The sequence below is a fragment of the Carettochelys insculpta genome, chromosome 29, assembly GCF_033958435.1.
Source record: "Carettochelys insculpta isolate YL-2023 chromosome 29, ASM3395843v1, whole genome shotgun sequence".
NCBI classification, from domain to species: domain Eukaryota; kingdom Metazoa; phylum Chordata; order Testudines; family Carettochelyidae; genus Carettochelys; species Carettochelys insculpta.
This window is the reverse complement of record NC_134165.1, coordinates 13,442,394-13,464,784: the sequence shown is the minus strand read 5'-3', so window position 1 is coordinate 13,464,784 and position 22,391 is coordinate 13,442,394. Positions and strand designations below refer to the sequence as shown.

The following is a 22,391-nucleotide window of genomic DNA, read 5'->3' as shown; positions in this document are numbered from 1 at the left end:
GGCCACTCGGGATGGAAGAAGTAGTGGGTGGTGGGAAGATGCCACAGGGGCTCCCCCCGCAGGAAGCGGAGGCATTGGTATGGGAGAAGGGGAGCCTTTGCTGAAAGGTGACTTGTGTTTGTCCAGGACTTGCCCTTAAGAAGAAATACTGGGATACTAGCTATAGAGGAAGGATGATTCAGTGGTTAAAGCGCTAGCCTGGCTTTTGTGGAGTCTTTGGTACAGCTGACCTCTGGGTCCGAGAGTTCTGTATAATGGGGTAAGGGCCTGGCCCTACCTGACAGGGTGTTATGAGGTTAAGCCATGATAGCATGTGTGGGGCTTAGACACCCGTGAGCACTGTCTGCGTTGCGATCGTTACTGTCAAAAGCCAATGGTCTCGAAGGCGTCACTGGTGGGATTTGCAGGAGGGCACTGGTTTGTGGTGGGGGCACATTTCTCTGGCATTTGCTCTGCCCCAGTCTGGTGCTTGCTGGAGCTGCAGGGGTTAAATGCCCCAGCCCAGGAGCTGTGCAGCAGGAGGAGTTTTAAGATCTCGCCACCGGAGCCTTCAAAGGATCCCTGTGTGCAGCCAAGAATGTGGGGGGTTGTCATGAGCAATCCCCCCGCACTTGCATTTGGGAAATGCCACACCAGCTTTCACCTGGCCCCTTCCCCTGGGGCTTTGGGAAGTGGGAGCCCCAGAGATGGAAGCAGATGGAGGGGCAAGCCCGGGGGTTTGCTGCCCTAGCTGCCTGAGACTCCAGTGCAGGTTGCGTATGAGCCTGGAAAACTGACTGCCTCTTGCTCAGGTCTTGCAAAGTGACTGATGGATGCAACTGCTTGGGGATGCGCCTGGAGGAAGAGGTTGGAAATGCTGCCGTGGTGCATACAGCCAGGATGGTGGCAGTCCCTGAAGAGGCTGGGGTGTGTGTGTGTGAGTGGATCAAGTGAGGTGTCTACTTCCTTGTGCCAGGTTCAATCAATTTGTGCCACCTTCCATGGACCTGCACAGCTGGGGCGGGGGGGCGCGGCTGCAGGGCTTGCTGTGCCATGACTGGTGCCTCTGTGACCTAACGAAGCCATTGAGGGAGAGCCAAGGGTCCCGGTGCTTTGCTGAACAGATTCAACAGGCTGTGGGCCTTGGGTGACCGACCGTCCAGCCCACGCAGCGCTCACCCATCACATGGACCAGGCTCTCAGTGCCTGCCCAGCGGGAGTGATTATGGGACACCGATCACACCAGATGGATTGTGACCAGCGCAGGGGGTCTCCCGTGCCCAGCCAAACCAGAAGATCAAGTTCCCAATTCAGCCCTAAAAATATGCAACCGTGCATTGTTTATCGAGGCATTTAACCGGGGAGTGGAGCTAGCATTCCCTTTGTAGCCCTGAGGGGCAGGATGGCCAGAGGCAGAGTGGTGGTAGGGAGAGGTTGGATCTCTTTAGAAAATCGCTTTATCTGAGTGGTTGATGCGCTCAGCTCCAAGCCTGAAGCTTGGGGTGTTGGAGGCTCACTTGATCTCACTCTGCAACCTCCCCCCCGCACAGCTGCAAAATGGGCACCTGCTTCCTTGGATTAGAGCCAGTGTTCCCGTCAGCCGAGCCCTTGGGAGGCTGCCCAGGAGAGATTCGGGGCAGCAGGTGTTTCTACTGGTGGTGCACCTCTGCACATGCTGTGGTGCACAGAACAAAATTTATTCTGCCCACGGAAGGAAGAAATTAGAGGCAGCCCTGATTAGGGCAGTGGAAGGTGGTCAGATGTGTGGCCATAAAACCAACATATCCTAGTTGCAGCAGCTCTGTTGGGTGATGGGCACCTTTGACTTTTGGCACGTGTGACGAGGTGGTTTGTGCCCCTGATGAGGCAAGAGGCCTTGCCACACCTCATCCCACTGAGAGGAGCAGAAGAGAGGTCCTCCCTGCAGGACGGAGCGGTTCTTTCTGCAGCAGCCAATCAGGGCGCAGCAGCCTGGTATAAAAGAAGCTGCTGGGCTAAGTCCTGATAGTTCCTCACAAGTGCTTGACTCAGGCAGGTTCATATGCTGGCTGGGAGACCAGAAGCATGACAGACTGCTCTGAGGGTGAGCTGAATCTAGACCTGGGCAAGACCCAGGCCCTGTGAACTGGCCACAAGCCTAATACAGGAACGGATGCCCTCCTGGACAGGTCAAGCCAGATCCCAGCCTCAGAACCCTGAAGACAACCAGACAAGATCTGCATGCGGTGCCCTCGGCTGCAGGGGGGCGCTCCCGGTAAAGCAGACCAAAAAATGGAACCTTTCACAAGGAACATTGGACTAATGGCAGAAACTGGCAAGGTCCGGCGACAAGGATGGCACTGAACAGCGGGGAAAATCTTCCTCACTGCTGCTGAAGGATCTTGCTGCAGGGAAGACAGGATGGGAGACTTGTTGGATGAGATGTTAAGGATGATATCAGGGGCTTTGGATGGCTGGTCACCAGTCATTTCAACAGGTACCCGCCCCACCCAGCTTTGAACATCTCAGCCTTCAAATGAGTTGGGGGAAACACTAGTGATTCTGCAGTAGGGTCTGGTCCCTCGGCAATGGACCAACCAGGGATTAGGTTGGAGGCCAAGGTAAACGGTTGTAGTCAGTGTTCTCTGTAAGCTGAGCAATGGAGCAGCCACCCAGGAGAGAGTCAAATGCCACCCAGCTGATGAGCAGAGTGCCCCCAGCCGGCAACGTGTATTTCTATTGGTGGTACACAGCCACACCTGCCTCAGTGCACAGAACAAAATTTATTCTAAGCATGGACGGAAAAAAATTAGAGGGAACCCTGGTCATCATGGTCCCTTCTGGCTTTATGAACGTGTGGTGGTGTCCTTTCCTCTCCTCTCTGCTGTTTGTTTGAGGCTCCCATGAGAAATTCGGTGAGGCCAAAGCTGAGTCTTAAAGAAAGCCTGGAAAAGGCGATGCTAGTGGTAGGAGTAATGATGTAAGTGCTGTGGCCCTGCTTTGAGATCCCCTGTACCTGGTTCTCCACTGTGCCCTCGCCACCTGCCCCAGGAGGGCTCTGCCGGAGCTCATGCCAGTCCCAAAAACTTTACCAGAGCTGCCAGGCAGGAGGAGGGTCCCTCAGGGGGCTGAGCTGACAACCCCCAAATCCTCATTTTGATCTTGCCCCTAAAGGTCCTCGCAGGGATGTTAGTTGCCGTCTCATGCAGGAGGGTATTTTATTTCCCATCCATACATGTTCATTTCCAGTCTCGCTTCTCTGGATTTCGATGGCCTCAGATAGACAGGACCCAGCCTTTCCAAATCCAGCCTTTCAACGTATGGGCTTCTCCCCGGCACCATTCAAGGCTGATGTGTAAGAAACACATTGAGACGTTTCCACAAAAACTAGGATCTTGTTCGCTAATATTGTGGGAGGGGAGAAACACTGTGGATTTGGATAACTGGGCCTTTTGGATCAAGCCGTTGATCCCAGGCCTGGCTGTATTGGCTCTGTCCATGGTGCTGAAATGGATCCTTGCTCGTTGGAGCTGAGGGCTGTTCGCTCCAGGATGAGTCAGGGGCAGCGGTGGGGAGAGGGTGTCTGACTGGTACCAGCTGATCCGGTCTGCAGCTGAGGCTTAAGTGGCTGCTATGTTGCAGTGGGGACATCTGGGGACACTTCCACCTTGCAAGGTTAGGACCTCCTAGCTCCTGAGCTCCAGCCTCAGCCGGAAGATCTGCCTCACAATTAAACAACCCCTTAGCCTGGGGTCTGCAAACTCCTGTATCAGTTGGCACAGTTTTTAATTGCAGTGTGAACTCTCCAAGCTCAGGTGAGCCCAGTGGGGACTGGGACGAAGGAGGGACTTGCCTTGAGGACACAGCTGGGGTGGGAACGGCTGTTTCTGCAGGAGCTGTGGAGGATCCCAGTGCTGGGATGTGCTACAGCACCAAGTGGGGAACCAACTAGTGAGAAGGAGGTGGGGAGCTGATGCCAGGAGCCAGGCATCTCTGCGCCCTCGGCCGGACCTTCGGCTCCCAGCCCAATGGTGGCCATGTGGTGCCGCATCGCTTCCAATGGCCGATGTCATCGGGCAGACCAAGACATAACATGATCCTGTGGTGGGATGTTAAAGCCAGACCTGCTCAGACTGGAGGGTGGGTTACATACTCACCATGGTGCATTAAGGCCTTGGAGTATATAACTCTGTGGAATATTTAGGATGGATGGGGCTGTGTGAAGACATCTGCTGGCTGAGCCGTTGCATTTGGCTTGTGCGGAAGAACTTAGTTGCCCAGATGGATGGAGGCTTAACAGCTCAGCTAGCTCACACTCCTCTTCCAACAGTGGTCAACCACATGCTGTTGAGGAAACAGCTAGAAATAATTCCTGACCCTAGAGGATTGAGAGTCCATGTCAGCCAATGTCCAACCGGAACCTGAATGAATGAATGAATGAAGGCCGTGGGAACAACTTGCCAAGGGTGAGGGGGGCTGGATGTCCTCATAGCATCACCCGGCATGGCATGACATTTGGCATCACCAAATGAAATTAATGGGCAGCAGGTTTAAAACTAACAAAAGGAAGGTTTTTCTTCGTGCAGCGCACGGTCGGGCTATGGAACTCCTGGCCAGAGTACATTGTGAAGACCAAGACTTTAACAGGGTTCTAAAAAGAACTAGATAAAGTCATGGAGGACAGGTCCTTTGATGACTATTAGCCAGGATAGATAGGAGTGGTGTCCCTCGCCTCTGTCTGTCAGAGACTGGAAATGGATGACAGAAGAGGGATCGCTTTGGTGATTACCTGCTCCGGACATGCACTATGGTGCATCTGGCATTGGCCTCTCTCTGTTGGAGGACAAGATCCTGGGCTAGATGGACCTTTGGTCTGACCCAGTGTGGCCGTTCTTATGTTCTTATGACAGGTGACATTGGAAATGCCAGCCCGTGACCCAGCCTGAGCCAGGAGAGAGTTCTTGAGAAGGTGGTACAGAACATGCAAAGAACCCGGGATTGCAGCACCTCTGGGTGCCATCTGGAGGAGAACTGGAAGGTCTGGCCGTCTGGGGTCTCCTCCCACCTCCATGGCCCCATCCCTTCCCATGACTCCTGCCTTCCTTGAGGAGGGGCTGGGCATTCTGAGTGCCCTTGGTAAGTTTCATAGCTGGGATGAGTGGCTGGGTGGCGCAGCTCTTGGCAGCCTACGGGCACCATGGCCACATGCAAATGAATCCATGCCACATGGCTCCTCAGCAGGCACAGCACTATCCTCTGGGGCGTGGGAGTGGCCTAGTATCTGGTGACCGCTCTTTTGATGGCTGATGGGGGCTTGTGCTTCGTACCCACCACGGCACTGCGTGGGCGGCTCTTCCTCTCGTTCTGGGGCCTGGGCTCTCCCCCAGCAGGCCCCTCACTGTCCAGCAAGCTCCAGTTCTCCCAAGACATGCTGCAGGTGGGCATGGCCCAGTGGCAATGGGCTTCAGTGCAAGGCACCCATCTGGAAGCCAAGGCAGGGGATCACTTGGCTGGAGCCATTCTCATGCATTGTTTCCAGCTCCCCCGCATAGCTTGCAGCTTCCTTCCCTGGCCCTGTTCTCCCTGCGCCGGGCGGGAGACGGGTTCTCACTCACTGCCCCAAGGCGAAGGTTTCCTCGGTGGACCCAAGCGTGCCAGCGTCCCGGCTGGTGCAAGGCTCTCAGCTGGGAACGCTGGGAGCAAAGCTCAGCCCCCGATGATGCAAACTGAAGGGGCCAATCGTCAGCCGGGGGTTTCCTTTGCAAATCCCTGCCCTTGCCTCTGTGTGTGCCCAGAACACTGAGCCCACCCCCTGCCCTGGGCCTGGTACCCATCATCCTCTGCCTGCCCTGGATCCAGACTCACCCCCAGTGCTCCAGGCCCTTTCCCCTGGCCCTCTGCACTCACCCATCATGCCAGGCACCCAGAGGTGCGTTCTGGGCCTCCTGTGACATCTCCCTGCTGAGCCGGCTGCTGCACAACTACATCTCCCAGGCACAACTGCATGACACCCACACAACTACACATCAGCTCTGGAAGGGCCATAGCACACAGCTACACAACTGCCTAATACACATGCGCACGCACAGCTACAACAACACCCTCCCAAGGGCCTGTGTGAGCACACACAGTTATACACCTGCATAACACACACACACACACACACACACACACAACTACACGATACCCTCCCAAGGGCCTCAATGTATACACACAGCTACACAACTTCACAGCACACACAGAGCTGCACAGTGCCCCCTCCTGGGCCTCAACACACCCACACAGCTATACAACTGCATAGCACACATACACAGCACCATGCAACACCCTTCCAAGGGTCTCACCACACAGCCAGCTGTGTAACACAATGATCATGGCACCCTTTCCAGGAACCCTAGACAGCACAGCACAGCACAGCACACCCACACCCACACCCACACGACAGCTCCTTAAGGGCCTCAAGACACACCCATGGCACTACACAACACACACACCATCTCAGCTCCCAAAGGGAGGTGCCAGCTGGCTTCATGGCCCCCTGGGCCAGGCCAAGCCCCAGGGTGCAGGGTGGGGGAGGTGTTAAAGTCGAGGCTGTTGAAGGGGTGGGGGAGGGGGGTGTCCAGCTCCCCACAGCAAGAGGGGAGCCAGAGCCTGGGGTGTGTTGCGCTTGGCCAGGGCTCACCATACTGTGTGGAAGCAGCTGGGGGGGAGGGGGGTTTCCAAACCAGATCCCCGTGATGCCTAAAGAGAGGGCAGTGAGGTGCAGGACCTCCAGGGGACCCACTCATGGCAGTAAAGAAGAAGGGGCTGCCTGGGGGGGGGGCCTTTCCGCACAAGGTGGCGCCAGCTCTGATCTGGCCCCAGGGCAGGGCAGCGGCAGACTCAGGAGCTCAGGGGCTGGGATGGGGGGTAGGAGCTCCTCTGGGGGTGCGACCTCTACTCCAGCCCCAGGTGAAAGCTGGGAGGTTGGCCCTGTGCTCCCTCCGGGTGTGCCCTTTCCAGTCTGGGCCAGACTGTGGGGCTTGGCTGGCTTGTGCAGAGGGCATCCAGTGGCTGATCAGAGCCCTTTCAAGCCCCCCCAGGGGCCCCCTGCACCCCCATGCTGCCCATCCCTTGCTGTGGAACAGCGCTGAAGCCACCACACCCTCTAGTGACCATGGGGGGGGGACATCCCTCCATGCCCACCAACCTCCGACTCTCGTCCCCGAAACCCCAGACATGGGAAGTGATTTGCAGACACCGACCCCTGGGCCGCAGTGACCTGCTGCTTACCCAGCATGGGGGACGAGGCAGCGTGGGGCAGGCACTGGGCCTTCCTTGGCCCATTCAGAGATCTCGGCTGCCTCCCCCCTGAGCCGGCCGACAGATGCACCAGGCTCTTGGGGCTGCCTCTGGCCCCATCAGGTGGCAAGAAACCTGGTTTTGGGGCACAGGGCCCCAGCCAGGCAGAGGCCATGTGACCCTGAGAGCGCAGCCTCCCCTGCTGATTGTCCACCTGCTGCCCGGCTGAGCAAACCAGAGGAGAGAGGTGAGGGGCGCAGCCCAGGAGATGCGGCCGCCCATGGCCTTTATCAATCAGTGCATGGAAAGAACCATGCCCAGGAGCTCGCAGCATGCTCAGTGGGCTCCCGTGTGTGTGTGTGTGGCTGTTCCCCCATGGCGGAGGGAATGTTGCTAGCACCCCCTGCCCCTCCCCGATCATTTCCCCACCCCAGAGCCAGCCAGCCAGCCCCCTCCAGGGACGCTGGGCCTGAGCTAGCCCCAGAGCAGGGGACTGGCTGGTTCTGGGAGTGGGGAAAGGCTGAGAAGGGGGCAGGGGAAGTTCCCTTCTGTGGGGGATCTGTTTTAATCTAGCCCCAGAGTAGGGGACGGCTGGCTTTGGGGGCAGAGGCAGGGAATGGGGCCTGTGAGGTTTCCCCTCCATGCTGGCCTGGCTGGATTTGAGGGGCAGGCAAGGGCCCTGCAGGGGTTGGGGGGGGGGGGGCGGCGCATAGCCCTAGCTCAAGGCAACTGCTTGAGTCTGAGGGGGTCTGATTAGGGGCCTTCCACTGGGGCTGCGCCAAAGGCTGGGGGAGCTCAGTGGCTTCTCCAGCCACACCCCACCCCCACAATCTCCCCAGCCTGGGCTATGGCTCCTTTCAAGGCGCAAGGCCTGGCTGGGCCAAGACACGCCCCCCCCCCCCCCCCAACAGCCTGCTCCCCCATCAGCCCCCAGCGAAGCTGGGCAGCCTCCCCTCCCCCAGCTACTGACAGGACAGCTCAGTGCCAACCCTCTCCCCCCCGCTCCCCCCCCGCCCCGCCTTGGGGTGCCTGATGAGGGCTCACATGTGCCAGCACCTCGGGGGGGGGGGGGGCTACCCGGCTCAGGGGAAAGGACTCCCCTGCCTCTGGTTGGAGGCTGCTCCCAGCTGGCACCAGCCTGAGGCCCCTCCAAATGCCTTGGCAGGGGAGGGGTTAACATGACTTCCTCAGTCCCGGCTCCCCAGTGGCAGCTCCAGGCTCAGGCAACCTGCCCTGTATTTGCACCGCTCCCCCCCACCCCAGGGTGGCTCCCCCTACAGGCAGCACCTGGAATGACAGCATCCCCCTGGCCTGGAGGGACTGGGTCCCGCCTGCCTCGGGAGACCTGCATCAGGGGGTGGCTGGGCCAGGGCCCCCTCCCCAGCCAGGGGCTGTCCCGCAATGGGGCTGCCATGAATTCAGGCAGCGAGAAGCCCAGCCTCGGCCTGGCACCGGGTGAAAGGCTGCACCAGGCCTGCCAAGCCCCCCTCAAGGGAGCCAAGTCCACCGGAACCACCAGCTTCTCCATGCATGGCTGGGCTGGTGTCGCATGCGACTGGCTGCGTCCGGGCCCAGCTCCCGCGTGTGCCCCGGCCAGTCCAGAGTCCCACGCTACTGACGTCAGCTGCCCCCCCCCCCAGTGTGGCATTAACGGGGGGCAGCAGGGCAGGGGGAGCCCAGGGCAGAGGAGCCCAGGGCATGTGAATGTTTCAACAGGGATCAGAGGTGCTGCAGAGTAATTAACCCTCCAGCTGCCAGCAGAGTATGTGAAACTGCTTGGGGGGGGCGGGGGGGGTGGGGGGGGGCTGCTTGTCCATGGGGCTCAGCCTGTGAGAGGTGCTGCTCCAGGGATTCGAACACGGGCCCTGCAGCACAAGTAGCTGAAGCCCCAGGATGCCACACTACAGAGCCACCAGGGGGAGGGGGGTGGGAGGTGTCCTCCATAGCGGGAGGTAGGGTCCAGGACAGGCCTCCAGCCTGGCTGCGTGCTGCTCTTCCAGCCCAGTCACGGGGTGTCACAAAGTGTGGAGCTGGGGGGGGGGGTGCCGCGGGGTGGTGGCTCCCAGGCCCTCCCTCCCCCCCCCCCTCCCCGCACACATATCCACAATCAGACGTGAGGCTCACTCAGCAGGGAGCACTGATGAGTTAGTAGGTGACAAGGCCTCAGCATAGCCCATTGGCAGCACAGAACCCAGACCCTGGGCCAATGAGCCAGGAGCTCCCGGTTGGGGGGGGGGGGGGGGGGGTTTGGAGTCCTTGCAGCACCCCAGCAGGGCTGCAGAACTGCGCCCCCCCCCCCCCCCCCCGACAAGCCTGGTGCCCTTGGCAGGGCAGGGGGCCCCCTGGGCGGCTGGTGCTGCTCACTGGCAGGGTTCCCACTAAATTGTTTTCATCTGAGTGCCGAATAAATTTTGTTATGTGCCCCCAGGCCTGTGTTGATGTGCACCACCAATGGAACAAGCTGGCTGGCCGTGGACTCACAGCTAATGAGCTGAGCGGCTCCGCAAGCACTCAGTGTACAGAGACACCTGGTGCCCAGCTCATGCTGTGCCCACCTCTGAGCCTGGCTCGCTCAGCACAGCCTCTTGATGAGGGCGTGGAGAACGTTAGCATAAAACTTGGCTGGGGGGGGGGGGGGGGGGGGGGCGGGGAACAGGACAGTTGCAGTGGGCTGGGCATGACGATTCGGGGTGGGGGGGGTTGTCACCCTCTCGGGGGGGGGGGGGGCTTTAAGTGCCCCCCCCCCCACCCCACAGGCACCAAACCCATCACTGCCCCCCGCCCCCGCCCGAGCTTGCAGACGCCAAGTAGGTGGCACCTGCCCCAAGGGTCAGGTAGCCCAGCCCTGGCCCCTAGGGAGCAGCTTCTTGCACCAACTGCTGAGCCCGCCTGCCCCATTGATAGCCCGGTGGGGGGGGGGGGGGGGGGCTGAGGCTCAGCTCAGAGCAGGTGCCGGGGGGGGGCGGGGGGGGGGGTGACCCTGTGAGCTTGGCCCACCCCAAGCCTGGCAGGCCACAAGGAGCCGATTGCTACACAGGGCCATGTGCTCACGTCTGTTGGCCACTGCAATGCCCCCCCCCCCCCCGCCCCCACCCCCAGCCCCGGCCAAGACAAGGGGCCCGTGCTGTGCCAGTTGGTGCCTTCTTCTTCCACCCCACTGGTGCCTGAGTGGGTGGGGCCTGGCCAGCACAGGCACCATCCCGCTAATGCACCCACCTCTGGGGTGGGCCGTCAGCGGTTGAAACAGCCACTTAGCACAGGGCCAGCGGCTGCCTTGTGCTTGGGGGTGGGGGACTGCCAGGGTGGTGCCATGAAACCAAGATGCTGAAGGAGCCTGGCTGGTTGAATGCAGCCCCGCCCCCCTGCCCACCCCCAACACCCCCCCCCCCCGCCCCGCCCCAACTTGGTGCCTGAGTTTCCTCTCCCACCATTCACTAACGAGTCCCGAGACACCAGGGCCCTGAAGTGCTCCTAGCTCACCCCACTAAGTGCTACTTTGGTCTTTCCCGGCACATGGATGTAGGCACCCTAGAATCCTAGAATGCTGGCCCTGGCAGGGACCTCGTTGTGGGGCAGGGGGTGCGGGGTCAGTCCCTGGCACAGAGGGCAGGACCCAGGCCCATCTAGAGCATCCCTGAGAAGTGACTATGGTACCTGCTCTTCAGCTCCAGGGAAGGAGCTCTCACAACCTCCCTGGGCAATTTATTCCAGTGTTTGACCACCCTGACACGTAGAAAATTCCTAAAGGCCACCCTAAACCTCCCTCGCTGAAGTTTAACCCCATTGCTCCTTCTCCTGGCCTCAGCGGCCAAGGAAAAGCATTTTTTTCTCCTGCCTCCTTGTAACACCCTTTAGGTACTTGTAAACTGTGATCCTGTCCCCGCTCAGGTGTCTCGTTCCTAAAGGAATCTCCACAAGCAAGTTTGTGACACATCAGAGTTTGTTTCCTGGAACCCCAACCTCACCCCCCCACGACCCTTCACCCCAAAATGCACCAAACTCAGGCCAGGCGGGATTTTTTTTTTTAATTAAAAAAAGTCATATTTATTCATCAGGAAACAATAAATAACCATTAAATAGCAAAGCACCAGGACCAGCCCAACAGCTCTGCTCAGCTCCTGAAGGCAGGCTGCTGAGCACCCCAAACTCAGCTGCGGAGGCTGCTGTCCCCCCCGGCACATGAATAAGTTATAACGCCATAAATATAAATAGGGGCACAGGACTTCCAAAGAGGCAGGTTTAAAGTGATTAAAGACCCTGAGCAGGTCAGTTTCAACCCTGGCAGATCCCAGGTGGAGGAGCTGATCCCCCGGGACAGAGATCAGGGCTACGATGCTGCTTTACGCCCGAGGAGGAGGCAGGCCTGAGTCAGGGATCGGCATCAGAACCACGGACGTCGGGTATCTGAACCGCTGGAGGTGGGGAGCTGGCCCACGCCAGCCGAGCAGGGTGTGCCCACTAATTGCCTTGCCCAAGGCTGCCGGCTGTGGGACAGTTGCTGCAGATGGGCCTCACTCTGAGCTCCCTGGAACCCCGAGTTCAAGGTGGGTGATGGTGAAGGCAGGGTCAGGGTGCGGAGTCACCCCAGGGCCCCCCCAACTGGCTTGATGGCTCTTGGCCATGTGTGTGAGCACCCAGGCACCGGCGCTTCCTTCCCCTGACCCGATCTGGGGCCAGCCCCCTCAGATGGGGCCCTTCACCCCACAGGGGGCTCAGCCGCCCCCCGCCCCAGTGGGTCTGTCTCCGTCGGCTTCAGCGGCTCACAAACTGCAGGTTGATGTCCCTGTCCGGCACCAGCAGGGTGCGGGTCATGGGCCTGACTCGGGCCCCCTCCGGCTCTGGTTTCACCTCAAAGTGCATCAGGATCTGCAAGGAGGATAGAGGGGAGGTTAGCCCCAGTTGGGCCCAGGCTGGGGACCCTGATGGGGAGGGGGGACCTGGTAGGGGTGCACGAGGGTGTGGGAGGTGGTGCTCAGTAACAGTACAGTGAGGGAGGGGGGGTTATGGGGCTTGGCACCAATTCAATAGGGGGTGGGGCTATGGGGCTGGTAGCAGTGCAGATGGGGAGGGGGCTATGGGGCTGGCTCTGATATAATGAGGGAGGGGTGACTAGGCCCTGGTGCCATTGCAGGGGGGACAGCAGGCTATGGGGCTGGTGCCATTGCAGTAGGGAGGGGGCTATGGGGCTGGTACCATTGCTGTCAGGGAAGGAGTTATGGGGCGGGCCCTGCCACAGTGGAGGTGGGAGGCTCTGGCACAGTAGCCATGCGGGGGAGGGGGGAGCAGGGCTGGGGCTGGCACTGACGCAGAGGGGGAAGGAGGAGGCTCTGGGCCTGGTTCTGAGGCAGTGGGGGGAAGAGGTGCCATTTAACAGAAATCAGGACCCCGCCCCCACCGTGACACCCGGGAGCAGCTCACCCCCCCCCGCGGCACTCACCCGGGCCAGGGCCAGGTACACCTCCAACTCAGCGATGCGCCGCCCGATGCAGCTGCGCTTGCCGAAGCCGAAGGGGATGGAGGCGTAGGGGTGGTGCGCGGCGTCCTTCCGCAGCCAGCGCTCTGGCCGGAAGGAGTCAGGCTCGGGGAAGAAGCGGGCGTCTCGGGAGGTGGCATAGTGGCACAACGTGATCAGGGTCTGTGAGGGGTCAGAGAGAGGCTGCAGGTCAGAGGGAGGCACGGTGGACAGGGGGTCCCTCTAATTCTTTTTCTATCCATGTGTGGAATAAATTTTATTCAATGCACCGAAGCATGTGCACCGCCTGGGGAACCCAGGCTGCCAGCTGCGGGCGCTCTGCCCATCAGCTGAGTGGCACCCGAATCTCTCCTGGACGGTCCCCCAAGCGCTCTTTCAGCTTCCAGGGAACAATGAGCACAGGGCCATGTAAACAGGTGGGGGAGACAGCCCCAGGAGAAATCCCCTCGGCTACAACGTTGCAACCAGGGAGTGACCAGTCCTAGCTGGGAGATTCCCCACCCACCATCCACCCCAGCCCCCCAACATGCCCTGATCACCCTGTTAGCCAGGCCTGGGTCGCCACACTCACCTTCCTGGGGATGAGGTATTCTCCCACTTGGATGTCTCGGTCTGAGATGACACGGGCATTGCCAGGGATGACAGGGTACAGCCTGCGAGGGGAGAAGGGGACACGGCCCCAGGTGACTCACAGGTCCCAGGCGCCCTCTCCTCCAGGCTGCAGGGTCCAGCCCCGCTTCCGGCCTTGCGGGCTCATCCCTAGCCTGGGGACGTGGGTGGGCTGCTCCACCCCCACCGCAGACATGAGCCTCCCTACTCAGGGAGCTGAACTCCAGGGGGGGCTGGAGATCCCAGCCAATATTCCCCGTTTCCCCCCCGCATCCATATACGGAATAAATTTTGTGGTGCGCACCGAGGCCTGGGCAGATGCATACCACCACTAGCAACACCCGCTGAGACGCATTTGAAATCGCTCCTGGGTGGGGGCCCCAGCCCTCAGCTGATCCCAGCACCCCCGGCTGCCTGCAGGCTCCCAGCTGATGCACCAGCCCCAGGCGAGAGCAGAGCTCACCTCAGCGCTTCCTTCACCACCGCCTTCAGCAGGGGCATCTGCGCCACATCCGCAGCCGAGGGGACGGCGCCGCCTTTCATCACCCCAGTGATTTCCTCATGCAAGGCCTCCTGCACCCGGGGGTGCCGCGACAGCTCGTACAGGCTCCAAGACAGGGTGCTGGAGATCTGCAGGAGCGAGAGAGGGTTAGGAAGAGGCTGGCTTCCCGCCCTTGGTGCTGGAGGGAAATGGGGCATCCCTGGATGGGTCCCAGCTACACTCTGGGTGCTGGATCCCCCCATCCCGCTTCCACCACAGATGCAATCCCCGAGGAGCGAGGCTCCCAAGGACAACATCTTGCAGCCGAGCTGCCTGTGCCCCCTGCCCCGGAGAAGCCCCCAAGCCACACGCTCCCGGGTCTCTCACCGTGTCCACCCCGGCAAGCAGCAGCTCGGTCACGTTGCCATAGATGGATTTCATGGACAGCTTCTCCTGGGCGAGGTAGTAAGTGAGGTATTTGCCTTCCACCGTCTCCCCCCGCGAGACTCTCTCCGCCACCTCCGCCATTCGCTTGTCAATGTGGCCCTTGGCTGGAAGAGAGGGGACCCCGATCAGCCCCACAGCCTGGGCTCGAGAGCTCCCCATCATCCCACTGCCCTCCTGCAGAACCAGCCCTTCCTGCTTAAACAGGTGCCCAAATCCCACCCAAGTTCAGTGAGGAGCCTCTCAATCCCAGAGGCACTTCTGAAAGTCCCCGAGTCTGACTCGCTCCTGGTTCCACTTGGCTTTGGGGGTGGCAGCTGGAGTTCCCTGGAAGCTGAGCCCTCGGGCTGCTCACCATAGGAAAGTCAGGTGCCACCCAGCTGGCTGGCAGAGCTCCCACCGCACGTATGTCCGTGGGTGGTGCCCAGCTGCATGTGCTGTGGTGCATGTAATAAAATTTATTCTGCCCACAGAGGGTCAAAAATGAGCGGGAGCACGAGTGGCGGTGCGAATTCTGGGTTAACTGCTAATGTGAAACACCCTCTGCGATGGCTGACCCGCAGCGGGAGAGAGAATCTCTTTGCAGTTGTCCGGATCTTGGCTACAGAGCCACTGCCGTTGGGAAATTAACCTGTGGTTCCGGTCAGGAGCTGGGCTCTGGCCTGTCCCCACCCCTGCACTCACCGAAAGCGAACATGTAGTCCCAGGACTCGCAGAAGATCTTCCAGGGCTTGGGGAAGATGCGGTGGAGGAACTTGGGCATGGCCATGGTGAGCAGCGTCATGACGAACATGCGGTTGATGGAGCGGATGAAGTTTTCCGTCTCCTGGGGCACGTCCAGCTCCAGGCAGCCAATGCGGGATTCGAAGAGCACCGAGGAGATGCCTAAGGAAATGATCCCGCAGCCAGTCAGAGACGCTCGTTCCTGGTGCGCCCGGGGCTGCTAAATTTTTCTGGGGGGTGGAATAAATTTTGGCTGGTGCACTGAGGCCTGGGCAGAGGCGCACCACACGCTGCCAGCTATGGGCGCTCTGGTAATCAGCTGAGGGGCACCTGACTCTCTCCCCTGGGAGGCCGCCCATGTGCTCTGCTTACAGGGAACTCTGCACACAGCGGTGGGGCTCTGAGACAGATCCACCTCTGTGCCTCTCCCTTCCCAGGGACCCCGACCTGCCCCCAGCCCCGTCCCCGACATGCACCTTCCAGGCCGAACTTGTAGAACTCGCCGGCCACGTCCTTCACTACTTGCTGCCCATGGCAGCTCCGCTGGTGGTGCAGCCTGCGGACCAGGTCGCTGACCACGCTGTTCAGGGTGCCCGTGTACGACTCCACCTCCTTGGGCTTCAGCATGTGTTTGCCCAGGATGCTGCGGAGCTTCTGCCACTCCTCACCTTCCCTGGAAGGGCAAGAATGACCTGGTTACCCCTCCCCGGGGACACTGGATTCAAGCCAACGTTCCTCCGCATTTTTAATCCATGCGCAGAATCAATTTTATTGTGTGCACCAAGGCAAGTACAGACGTGCACCACCAGGAGCGCCACGCTGCCGCCTGCAGGCGCTCTGCTCGTCAGCCGGACAGCATTTGAGAATCTCCTTTGTGCTCAGCTTACGGGGAATGTTGCTTCGAGCTTCAGTCGCTGGGAACTTCTAGATCCTGGGACCCTTTGGGCCGTGGGATTCTGCCCCGTGGCCCAAGCTGCTGCCATTGAAGGAGGGAGGGAGCGTGCAGCCTTCTGAGACAAGAAGTCTGGGGGGTGACAGGACAGAGATCACATTGCCAACAGCAATTAGGAGAAAGCTAGGCGGGAGCTGGCCATGGGGCAGCTGCAGAGCTGCAGGAGAAGTGGGCGTGGGCCAGCACTGAATAAAATTTATTCCACTCATGGATGGAAAAAATTAGAAGGCGGGTTATATGCCACTCTGGGCTAACCTCCACTACTGCGGGTGCCCAAGCCCCCCAGGGCCAGGGAGGCTAAGGGGAGCAGACATCCAGCACGCCCTAGCTGCAGCGCTTCCCCGAAGGCAGAGCTCAGACACACTTCCCAGGTGGTGCGCGGTGTTGTCTGTAAGCTGAGTGCTTGGGCGGCCGCTCTGGAGAGAGTTAGGTGCTGCCGAGCTGAATAGCAGAATGCCCACAACCAGCAGCCTGCATGTCTACTGGTGGTGCACATCCTTGTATGCCTCGGCGTACATAACAAAGTTTATTCTGCACATGGAGAGAAAGAAAGAGAGGGAACCCAGGGGGTTGGTGGGAGAGGGGTTACACTGGCTTCCTGGCGGTGCACCCAATATTCAGTTCCTCCCAGGCTAGCCCTGAGGTCTGCTGGTCTCTGCCGGTTACTCACACCCCACACCTCTGTGCCGAGGCAGCTGGCCCCGCTGATGAGAAACCCAGGAGCCTGAATCACCCTGATGACTCAGGCCTCGACGCAGCCTGACTCCTGCCTCTGCTGGGGCTTGCGCAAAGCCATCGCCCGGAGGGGCCGCGCTTCTGGGCCAGGACCTGCCAGGTCCCGCAAAGCCAGCCCTGGGCAGCGCCTGATCCCATGTGGTGCGGACCCACCCGGGGAAGAGTCAGCAAATGTGCTGGCTGGACCCCACCCCCGGAGGAAGGGGAATCCCCCAGTCGCCCCCTTTGGGGGATAGGCTCTTCCTTGGCACCTTGCACCGGTGAGCCAGCAGCCACCAGATTTTTCTGCTAAACGCCACTTGGTTTGGTTCCTACACCCTCCCCACCCCCCCGGGCCCCTTCGGACACTTGCTGCTTCTCTGTACAGCCCTGATCCTGGAGTGGGGCTCCCCCGGAAGCCAGGCAGCAGAGGTTGGAATTTGCAGAGGCTGGTGAGGATCAGTGGGAGCTGAGCTCCTAAGTCCCTTGGGCAACACCCCCTCCCTAAAAGTCAGTGTGTTTGCAGTGCATCATCTCGCAGCCTGCAGGCCTCAGCAGGCCCTGGGATGTTTCCTGCCTCCTAACCCCCTAGGCCCCTGGCTCGCCCGCGTGCCTAGGAGTGCGCCGGGGCGGCTGACTTACGCCGTGAGTAGCCCGTAGGCGTGGCCCCGGCACACCCGGTAGTCCTTCCAGGAGGAGAGGTCGGAGCGGATGGGGTGTTTGCCCTCCTGCCTCAGCACCTGCTCGATCAGGCTGGGCTCTGCCACATGAACGGTCAGGATGGGCCCGAAGCTGGCTTTCCACACCGGCCCGTACTTGGCTTTGCCTTCGATCTAGGAGAGAAGAGGTGACAATCGGTTGGTGTCCAGAAGCTTCGGAAGCACTAGAAACTGCTGCCCCAGGAAGCCTGCCCCGCTCCTCTTCTTCTCACCCCGACTGGCCCTGTGCTGGGTTTTCACCAGCAGCTGGGCCGGACTTGGATCTGAAAGGCAGTGCTGGTTAGAACTGTGCTGGCAGGCTGGTTGCAGTCTGCACCAAGAGCATCCACTGGCTGCGCAGTGAATGCTGTAATGGCGGGGAGGGACCCTTTCCCCTGCCGTCCACAGCCTACATCCATAGTTCCATCCTGCACCCCTCTCCTGCTAGCCTCTGGGCTGGCCCTGCCACGAGGGCAGGGGACTGGACTCCATCACCTCTCGAGGTCCCTTACAGTTCCAGGATTCTATGACTCCCTGGTGGCCGGCAGCACTGAATTGCAACTGACTGCAACGAAATAAAATGCCACTGTGATGCCCTGTGGTGACAGCCTATTCTGTGAGCCAGGCTTTCCGGGACTGGGATCTTACAGGACCATCTAGCAGGGTTGCTGCTAATTTTTTGTCTGTCCCTGGGCGGAATAAATTTTGTTACGTGTGCCAACACATCAGGGGATGTGCACCACAGGTGGAAACACATGTTGCCGGCTGTGGGTGCTTTGATAATCATGGGGCACCTGACTCTCTCCTGCCCTCAGCATCCAGGGAAGCCTGCCATCTGGGCTGACACGGTCAGAACGCGAACACAGAGCGAGCGGGCATCTGATCTGCCAGCTGGACTCTGCCCTGCAGGAGCCCTGTTATTCAGCGCTCTCCTGAGTGACTAGACTTCCCCAGGGATTCCTTCCCCTGAGCCTGCAGGACAGAGAGGGAAACTCGAGAGGGATTTGGCAGCACATCCCAACTGTGCAGAGCCTGGGAGCGTAATTTGGGCTGGATGCGGTCAGTGCGTGTGATCGAGGGTTTTTAGTGCCTCCGCACAGGAAGGGGATTTTGTTACAGGCAACTCAAGAGAAAGCCTCATTCCCACACATGTAGTTTCTGTTGCTTACGATCTAGCTTCCTCATAACATGCCCCATGAGATGGCTGGGTGAACCAGGAGCGGTAACAATCTCTGGTTTAAATAGCTGGATTTGCTCATCGGCTGCATTAGGCTCAAATACACCTGCGCTGGGCTCCCTCTAATTTTTTCCCACCCTGCTGTGAAATAAATTTTATGTGCACCAAGGAATGTGCGAATGTGCACCACCCACAGCAACACAGACAGCCGGCTGTGGGCGCTCTGCTCTTCAGCTGGGCAGCTCCTGTGTCTCTCCTGGGCAGCCACCCAGGCACTCAGCTTAGGGGGAACACCGCACCTGCATAGTTCTTAACTGATATTCTACTGAAACTCTGCTCGAACTCTGTTCTCTTCTCCTTGGCTGGCAAATTTCACTTCCGGGCAGTGGCATTATATGGGGCTTTCTGCATCTTACAGCACAAAAGTATTCCCAGCCCCTTTAAGGTTAGGAGCTAGGATGAGAGGAGGACTAAAGATACTGAGGCTTTAAAATAGAGGGGTTTTGTTCGCTGTTGCCCATGGGTAAGTCAAAGAGCACAGCTTTGCCATCTATCATTTGGCAGGTGGCTTTCCCCCGGCGAAGAATATTATTTAGCAAAGTTTGAAAGTGGTTAAGAACTCGCATGTGTGGGGGGATCTGATGACCATTACTTTTTAAAGCCCGTCGATAGCTGCGTCCCAGTTCGCAGAGCTACACCAATGGATGTAGCAGAGGAGGAGCCGTGTTAGTTTGTATCGACAAAAACCACAAGCAGTCTTGGGGCACTGTGGTGGAGTGCGGGGGGGTGCATGTGTAAGACTCAGGCTGGACGTGTGTGAAACAAGAGCAGCTCTCAGAGGCTAAGGATGACCCTGGGGCTATAACCTGGGCTGGCAGGTAACACCTCTGCCCAGAACGCAGAGAAGGGAGAAGCCGAGCGGGGTTTAAAAGGCAGCCAGCCTGGCGGGGGGGTGGGGAAGCCACACCCCAGAGGGAGCAGCCCTTGGGCTCCTCTCCCCAGGACTGGTTAAAATAACTGCCTCTAACTGCTGCACTAACTCTTCTGTAAAAAACTGGGCTTCTGTCGCCTAATAAACTTCCTGTTCTACCTGCTAAGTAAAAGTCACTCCTGCCTGCAACCAGAGTGCAATGCATGGGGACCCCTGAACTCCATCACAGGCACCTTATAGGCCAACCAATATTTTGGAGCTTCAGCTTTTGTGGGCAACGATGAAGCGGGTCTTTGCCCACGAAAGCTTATGCTCCAAAATATCAGTTAGTCTATAAGGTGCCCCAGGAGGGCCTGTGGTTTTTACCAAGGGAAGTGTGGTTGCAGAGAGGTGAAATTAACGTGATGGTTTGCCTGATCCATCAAAGACAATTGCCACAGGTGTGCATATTCACAAGTGTGGCAACTTTAGGAATGAATCCCGGGAAAACACCAACTTCTACAGGGATTTTATTCATACGCTTTCGAGCTGGACAGCACAAATTTGCTCAGTGAATAAGGTTTAACCCACAGGCGTCTCTCCCCTCCTGCCTTTTTTCTTTTCTTTCCTTTTATAGAAAAAGAGTTGCATTGAATAAAGTAGTAAGTAAGTAAATAAACAAATAAAAATTAAAAAATCCTCCAACACGAAGAATGGAAAACACACCTAGGTCAGAAACCTGATCTGATGGATCTCAACGTTAGCAACATTTGAACGTCGTAAGGGCTGTTTAAAAATTCAAGGAACATCAACTTTGGAGAACTGCTGTACTAACAATATGAGACACAATTCTCCCAGTTGGTATCCAAAACCTCGTTAAAGTGTGCGATTCGTTTATGCTGCCAGAATCATTCCCTGCGTCTGCAGCCAGTAAGCTCTGCGTGGACCAACGTTGGTAGGGTTACACGAACGAGTGAATGCATTGATTAGAGCTAACCTACGGCATGAGGTTTGCAAGCCCATCTGGAGGCATACGCGATAAAAAAATTCTTGTATCACTTAGCTTAGGTACACCCCTGAATGCCGATTTTTAATCTCACTGCAAGGCATCCATCAAAACCACATTGATGTGTTTACGGGGACTTCCACCTCTGAAGTTCCTGCCTCCTGTGCACGTAGGTTGGGGTTTACAAACAGGGCTTGAATTTCACGGAGTGTCCAGCCTCCAGTGCCCATCAAGAGAGTTGAAAACTCTAGAACATTTTTATTATTCAATGCCCAGCTGTACCCGCGAGGGGGAATTCTCCAGTGGGAGCTGGGAGATCCTAGGCCCTTTGGAAAACCTCGTCCTGAGTCCTAGCCACTCAGTGATGCCGTTGGCTTAAGATAGGAGCTGTTTCACGCCAGGTACAAATAGCGGATTCTTTATAGCAGACCAACTAGCCTGACAGAGTAAGACGTCCTGTCTCGTGCAGCAAGGTGGGGAGTAGCAGAAGGAAGCTCCTTACCTGTAGCTCATGCAGCCTGGCCAGCCCTCGTTTGCAGAAGAGATCAGTGAAGAAGCCCAACACACTGGGTCCAGGCATGTCCTCCAGGGTCTTGTGGGTCTTGATCACTCTGGCAGGTGCCTGGAAGCCTAGCTCAGCCCATAGCTCTGGGAAGCTCCTGGATACCAGGGAGGCCCGGCTGGCCAGCTTGAGGGTTTGAGACATCCTGGCGGAGGGCAGCTGGAGAGCGGATGGAGGGAGACAGCTGTGGAGCTGATGAAGTTCTGAAGCATAGTCCCTGGTGTATTTATAGTGGAACCAACGCGTGGAGCCAGGAAGGCCACGCCCCCTGCATCCTCTTTACCATCCCCACACTCCCTTCCGGGCTTCAGTGATCTGTCCTTTACATAGGAGCCCGGGTGGCCTCGGGGGGCAGAGGGCGTGCAGAGAGGGAGGGAAGAGGGGCCCAGGGGCGGTAAGGGAGGGCAGAAGTGGGTACCTGGGGGGCAGACAGGGGTACTTGGGGGGCAGAAAGGGGTACTTGGGGAGGGGGGCATGTGGGGCAGAGGTGGGTATCTGGGGGGTAGAAAGGAATAATTGTGGGCAGAGGGGGCACCTGGGAGACAGAGACAGGAAGCTGGGGAGCACAGGAGGGTACCTGGGGGGCAGGAAGAGATACTTGGGGCAGAGAGGGGCATGTGGAGGGGCACAGGCACATTAAGGAGTGTTCTGGACGGGGCTGGATCTGGGGGAGAGGAGATGGGCACCCGGCACAGGGAAGGAAGCTGGGCCTGGACAGAGCTGGGCGTGTGGTGTGGGGAGGGGGGGAGCTGGACAACAGCGCTTATCTCAGTAGGCCTCCCTGCCCCCATTCAGCCACGCACCAGGACCATCTCCCTGCCGGGGAAGACCCCCCCCAGTATAGATAAGAAGTAAGCGTTTAAGAGAGGGAGAAATTAATGACAGGCACAAGTCACCCAAGATCGCGGCGAGTTCTCCACCAGGGACAATGTTTAAACAGATGTTTTTCCAGCAGCTCTGCCCTAGGCATTCTCCTGGGGTGGGGAGGGGGACAGGTCTCTGGCCCGGCCTCTGGAGGGGGTCGGACAAGAGGATCACAGCAGGCCCTTCTGACCTCAGAAGCTGGGACGCTATGAATGAAAGAGGGCAGGACAGGAGGCTGGGGCGAGCGGCTGACGCACACAGCAGCGCATGCCAGGGGCACTGCTGGGTGGGGGGTTAAAAGGCGGAGAGAAAGGCCAATTCATTCACTTTGGTTCAGTGACTGGGGGTGGGGGGGGAGAGAGGAGCTGCTTTCATAATAGTAGAGAGGGAAAAGTCCAGCCCCCCCCAGCAGCTCAGAGCAGTGAACCCAGCACATGAATGAGCTCAAAGCACAGAGGCGGTGGGGGGGGGGGGGGGAAGGTACTTTGTTACAGCTCTGTAGCTCCCCGGGCTTGAAACCAGCTCCCCCGACACGAGAA

The 22,391-nt window shown here is 58.7% G+C and overlaps 1 protein-coding gene across 1 annotated transcript; it reads right to left on the bottom strand.

Annotated features, from left to right (window-relative positions):
• Positions 1–11,254: 11,254 nt before the first annotated feature.
• On the bottom strand, positions 11,255–21,201 carry CYP27B1 (cytochrome P450 family 27 subfamily B member 1). The gene is made up of 9 exons (XM_074979768.1): positions 20,929–21,201; positions 17,278–17,468; positions 15,446–15,642; positions 14,931–15,131; positions 14,190–14,353; positions 13,785–13,951; positions 13,284–13,365; positions 12,677–12,874; positions 11,255–12,105 (listed from the first exon to the last, which is right to left on the bottom strand). The coding sequence occupies exons 1-9, from the start codon at positions 21,130–21,132 to the stop codon at positions 11,992–11,994; spliced, it is 1,518 nt and encodes a 505-aa protein (XP_074835869.1). The 5' UTR covers positions 21,133–21,201; the 3' UTR covers positions 11,255–11,991.
• Between the last annotated feature and the right edge of the window lie 1,190 nt (positions 21,202–22,391).